Below are 5,512 nucleotides of genomic sequence, written 5' to 3'. Positions count from 1 at the left end.
ACAGAACGCAAGGCCACGAGTGCGCACACGCACCCAGCAATGCGGACTGGCGCTAGCTCTGCAGTGATTCTCATCCAGGCAAAGAATGGGAGGACTCCTCACCCACAAAGGACATGAAGCTGCCTTCTACTGAACCAGACCGTTGGTCCATCAAGGTCAGTACTGTCTGCTCAGACTGGCAGCCGCTCTCCAGGGTCTCAAGCAGGGGTCTCTCACATCACCCACCACCACCTAGTCCTTTTTAGCTGGAGATGCCGAGAACTGAACCTGGGAGCTTCTGTATGCTAACCACATGCTCTGGAATTCGCTCCACAGCATCTACTGCAAAGCCTGCCAGCGCTCCATGTGCTGCATCTGCGCGGTCCTGGATTCCCAGCACAACGGCCAGCACTGCCACATCCGGGAAGAAATCGAGCGCCGGCAGCAGGAGCTGCTGAGCATGAGCACGGAGTTGAGAGAGAAGAAGTCCTCCTATGACCTGACCTGCAGCAACCTCCGGGAGCTGGTCAACAACAGACTTCCTATCGGCAGGGGTCATTTCCTGCAGGAGCGCACAGGAGCGGAGCTCCGGCAGTAAAGAGCCCAGGGGGCGGGCACATGCAACAAGCCCCACCCCCTGCTCCCAGCAGCCCTCAGTCAGAGCAAGAAGCAGCCAGGTAAGTTGCAGAGTTTCCCCCAGCCCCCCGGTCCAAAACAGTCCAGTGGCACCTTTAAGACCAAGTTTTATTCAGGTACAAGCTCTCCCTCCTCTGCGAGGACAGATCTGCGTGTCCCCCCCCGCAATAGCTAGCAATCCAAAACAGTCCAGTGGAGCCTGAGTGGTGGGTGTTGCCTTCTGACACACTTCCGGTGATGTCAGGGGGTGTGGTATATGCAAATAAGTTATACTAATGAGCTCCTGCACCTCTTTTTCTACAAAATGACCCCTGCCTATCGGCAACACCAAAGTCCGATCGGAAACCAGAAGGGCTCGAGCCATTTGTGGCCCTAATACTGACCTGGGCCACCCCAAACCAGGTTTCTGTTCCAGGCAGCAGAAAGTTTTCAAATCCAGATTCAACTTGTCCAGCTTATGTTTCCCTCCGCAGCCCTTCCCCCCCCAGCTACCACTGCCAGGGCTGCCGGTGTGCAGAGATCTCCCGAAATTATGACCAACCTCCAGATGACAGTGATCGGTTCCCCTGGAGGGAGTGGCAGCTTTGAAGGGTAGACTCTGGGGAACGGTACCCTGCGGAGGTCCCTTCCAAGACTCCGCCCCCAAGTCTCCAGGAATTTCCCCGCCTGGAGCTGGCAAACCTAAAGTCTCCTACCCACCTTGTTCTTGGCTTCATCCTGCAGACGCCGCCTCTTGTCCAGGGCCTTGGTGGCAGCCGTACTGCTGGCCACTTGCTGTTCCTCTTCAGCTTTGACCGTCCCGAATTTTGCCTTCTCAAGTTCCTCCGAGCGCTGCATGTACATCTGCTTGGCTTTGCGCAGGTTGCTCTCGGCCTCTTGCTGCAGGGAGAACACGGCAGCAGCCCTCACTGGCCAGCAACTGACGGCCACCGTTTCCCTCTCTGCTGCTATCCACTGCAAGCGGAGTCTTACACTTCGTTGCCTCCTGGGCTGCTGGCCTAGTTGGATCCTTCTTGCATGACCTCATGTTACTGCTGCCCTGCAAGAAGGCGTCTTTCTCCGAGTCCTAACCTCAGGAAGTGGCCTTTGGCAAGGGCATTCACCCTCCCGCAATCTGCACGGCGGCCTGCTTTGCAGGGCGGTTGTGAGAATTGCCGAGATGATGTCTGAAAACAGCTTGGAAAACACACTTCAGGTTGAGCAATCTTTACTACAATGCACTGAGCCGGTTACTCCTCCTACTCTCCCTCCCACCTACTCTCCCTCCCAGGCCAGGGTTGCCAGCAGGGCTTTTGGGGGCTCTACCCCCTTTCTTAAAGGCGCAGCCCCACAAGAATTTATCCTGCAAATGCTTTTTCCAGTCATTTTAAAACTTTTCTTTTAAAGGCGTGCGCTCCTTTAAGCAGAATGGGTGCTGTGGTTGACTAATTCCTAAACTGAGCAATGGGGTTGGAGTAGGTGACCTCTAGGATCCCTTCTAATTCTGTGCCAAGAAACTGGTCTCCTTTAAGAGAGCTTTTCTACCCAAGTTTTAGCTTTCTTGACTATAGAAGTCATCACCACCCCCATCTGCCGGCTTGTTCTCAGGATTGTTGCTTAGGCTGGCAGAAGTGATTAACTTGCAGCAGCTGGGAACTGTCATTTAAAATGGTCGACAGCCTGCAATTTAGAGATCTATCCTGGTAACAACTTTCAATTGGCTAAATAGCTTTTCTTTCTGCACTGAAAATTTCAGCCCCACCAGAAAAAAAATTGCCCCAGAAGCCACAAAATCCTGGCTACAGGCCTAGTTGCCAGCCTCCAGGTGGGGCCTGGAGACCTCCCAGAATTGCAACTTATCTCTGGACTAATAAAATCAGTTCCCCAGGAAAAAAATGGCTGCTTAGGGGGGTGGACTCTATTACAGCATTATACCCTGCTGAGGTCCCTCCCGTCCCCAAATCCTGCCCTCCCCAGGCTCCACCCCCAAATCTCCAGGAATTTTCCTGGGCTGGAACTGGCAACACTATCCTCACACCCCAGCACTCCTGTGAACCAAGAGAGGACCTGGGTTTCCTACCAGCTTCCTTTGTGCTCGGTGCCACTGCTCTTTGATCTCTTTGCGTCGCTTTTCATGTTCAAGACGTCTTGCTGTCAGTGGCTGGTGGGGCAGTGGGGACAGGAAACAGGAGAAATACAAATAAGAAACAGGGCAGTCTTCCTTAGGTCAGACATTTCAGAAGTGGCTCAAAGACATTCTCCGTGTCATCTTTCATGTGACCATTTTAACTGTCTGCTTGAACCTGAGCAGACTGTTAAATAGTGGGTTCCAACGGATGATCAGGACACGAGGAGGAATATTGCATTCAAAAATAATAATAAATGCACCAAGCCAATGAGGGTGCGTCTTTAAAAAGATGCGATGATTGGTCCTGCCACGGACATACCTCTTAGTCCCCTGCTGTCTGTTTTGCATTTTGCATTTTTAACCCACTTTCCTCCAAGGATTTCTAGGTGGCATACCTGGTTCTCTCCGCCTCTGCCTTCACATGAACACATGAAGCAGTCTCTGGGGTGATTTAATCAGGAATGACTTAATCCCAATATATAACAAGACATTGAGGGGGGCAGGACTGCCCCTTTTAAATGTGAATCTGCCCCCAACCACGTATAAACCAGAACAGGGGTCCCCAACCTTTTCGGGCCTGCGGACATCTTCAGAATGCTGACACAGGGTGGTGGGCGGAGCTACAAAATGGCTGCCGGGGAGTTGGAGCCAACCACACGATGTCAGGGAGTGAAGTCGTGCATAACTCTTAACAGTAACTCTCCAGCATTTCAACATGTGGTCTATTTAACTGGGAGACCTTTTAAAACGAACATATATAGCAGTATTTTCTTGTTTACGGACATTTCACTTTTTCAGCTGTACAGTGGCGATCTAAAAAAATCCGTCCAGGCAATTTCCACTGGCCAATCAGCAGCCCTGCTAGGCAGAAGCCCCGACCTATATTCTAAAAACCTCTGGCAAGAAAGGTATCAGCAAACACCGTGGTGCGCACAGGCACCACGTTGGAGACCCCTGAGCTAAAGAATGCAAAAAGTTGAAAAAGCAAAAAATGCCATCAGGAGAGAAAAACCCACGGGGGGGGGGGGGGTGTGCTGACAGAGTGGCCAGCGGGTCTTTTGATTCCCACACTTTATGCACAGGTGGGTCAGACTCAGCTTTTGAAAGCAGAGGCAGGTTTCTTTTTTTTGGGGGGGGGGTTTGCTGAAGGAAGAGATACCCTGCAGTGCCCCCCACACTAAGGTTGGGGGGGCAGACTGTTTTTGCCATTCTTCAGTGTCAGCAAGGCTAAAAGGAGTTCAGAGTCACACCTCTTCTTAGCCCACCATCAGGAAATGGAAGATTGTTCCAGAAGGGGTGAGGGGGAGAGAGGTCGCGGCCTCCATGTCCCTGCTAGGCTTGCCAACCTCCAGGTGGGGCCTGGAGATCTCCTGGAACAAGAACTGATTTTCACCTGACAAGACATCGGTCCCCCTGGAGACAATGGCTGCCTCGGAGGGTGGACTCTACGGCACTGTACCCCGCTGAGGCCCCTCCCCCCTCCAAACCCCTCCTTCCTCAGGTTCCACCCCTCAAATCTTCAGGACGCCCTGCTTGTGGGTTTTCCAGGGATACCTGGTCGCAGATTATTTTATTTATTTATTTTATTTATTTATTTTTTAGATTTATATCCCGCCCCATCCAATATTCAGCTCGGGGCGGCTCACAGGGGGTTTGGGAAGGTGGCTAAAGGCCTCAAAGGTCAGATCCAGTACAGTTCTTCTGATGTTCCGTTGTAAAAAAAAATAGTTTTGACCAGCTTACAGATCAAGACGGCGAGCCACATTAGTCTGCTTCAGTGGGAAGGTAACAGCATTCTGTGCACCTCGGCATCTAGTCGTGCCGGCCACATGACCACAGAAACATCTTCGGACAGCGCTAGCTCTTTGCCTTGGAAACGGAGATGAGCACCGCACCACAGAATCGGATTCGACTAGCTTTCGAGCAAGGGAAACCGGCAGGAGAAAAGAGTAAGAGTCCTGAAAGACTAACATTTGTGGCAGGGGTGGAGCTTTCGTGAGTCTCTGCTCACTTCCTCGGATATAGCTAGAGTGGGAGTCCGTCTGTCCTTATATCACAAGGTTGATGGATTTCCATTCTGTGCGGCTAAACTCAGTGCTTTCCATGGAGATAGATCAAGACAGACAGTGGTGTTAGCCTGTCTGTAGCAGGAGAAAAGAGCAGGAGTCCAGGAGCACCCGAAAGACTAACAACATTTGTGGCAGGGGAGGAGCTTTCGTGAGTCACGGCTCACTCCTTCAGATACCGTCAGAATGCTTAAGTGGTGTGTTTCTCCAGTGGTGGCCTGGAGTGGCCTCCGACATCATTCTCTCTGCATCTCTTTTATCCTCACACAGCAGCCCTGCGAGGTGGGACAAGCTGAGAGTGTCTGACTGGTGCCAGGTTTCTCAGCAAGTAATTGAGGCAGAATTTAAACCTGCTTTCCCCAGATTTCTTGTGCGGCACTGTCCCCGCTAACCCCCTCTGGCTCTCCCTTATCGTAAGCCGGGGCTCTGGGGACGTTTTTAAATTGCAGAGTAGCTAACAGTAGATGGTTTCTGGATATTAGAACCAGGGCTTTTTTTCTGGGGGAACGCACCGGAACAGAGTTCCGTAACCTCTTTGACAAAATTCTTTTTAAAATGTTTAAAAGTTCGTGAGTTTTCAGTATATGGACTAAAAACTTCACTTCCCTCTTGAGGCTTCCGGCACCTCTTTTTCAAAGAAAGAAAAGAAAAGAAAGCCCTCTTTAGAACTAGTTGTATTTGTGTTAGTAAGTATTGATCTTAACGCTTCGTGAATCAGGAATGC

The 5,512-nt window shown here is 51.2% G+C and overlaps 1 protein-coding gene across 1 annotated transcript in view; it reads right to left on the bottom strand.

Annotated features, from left to right (window-relative positions):
* The window catches only part of HMHA1 (histocompatibility (minor) HA-1), an 80,062-nt gene that overhangs the window by 18,983 nt on the left and 55,567 nt on the right, over positions 1–5,512 (bottom strand). The window contains exons 10-11 of the mRNA XM_015407640.1: positions 2,675–2,755; positions 1,315–1,494 (exon numbers count right to left, since the gene is read on the bottom strand). Coding sequence (XP_015263126.1) covers positions 1,315–1,494; positions 2,675–2,755 — 261 coding nt within the window. The remainder of the gene's footprint in view (positions 1–1,314; positions 1,495–2,674; positions 2,756–5,512) is intronic.

Source organism: Gekko japonicus, unplaced genomic scaffold, assembly GCF_001447785.1.
Source record: "Gekko japonicus isolate JY-2015 unplaced genomic scaffold, Gekko_japonicus_V1.1 scaffold1442, whole genome shotgun sequence".
NCBI classification, from domain to species: Eukaryota; Metazoa; Chordata; class Lepidosauria; order Squamata; family Gekkonidae; genus Gekko; species Gekko japonicus.
The sequence above is the reverse complement of the archived record's forward strand: the minus strand, read 5'-3'. Positions and strand labels throughout refer to the sequence as shown.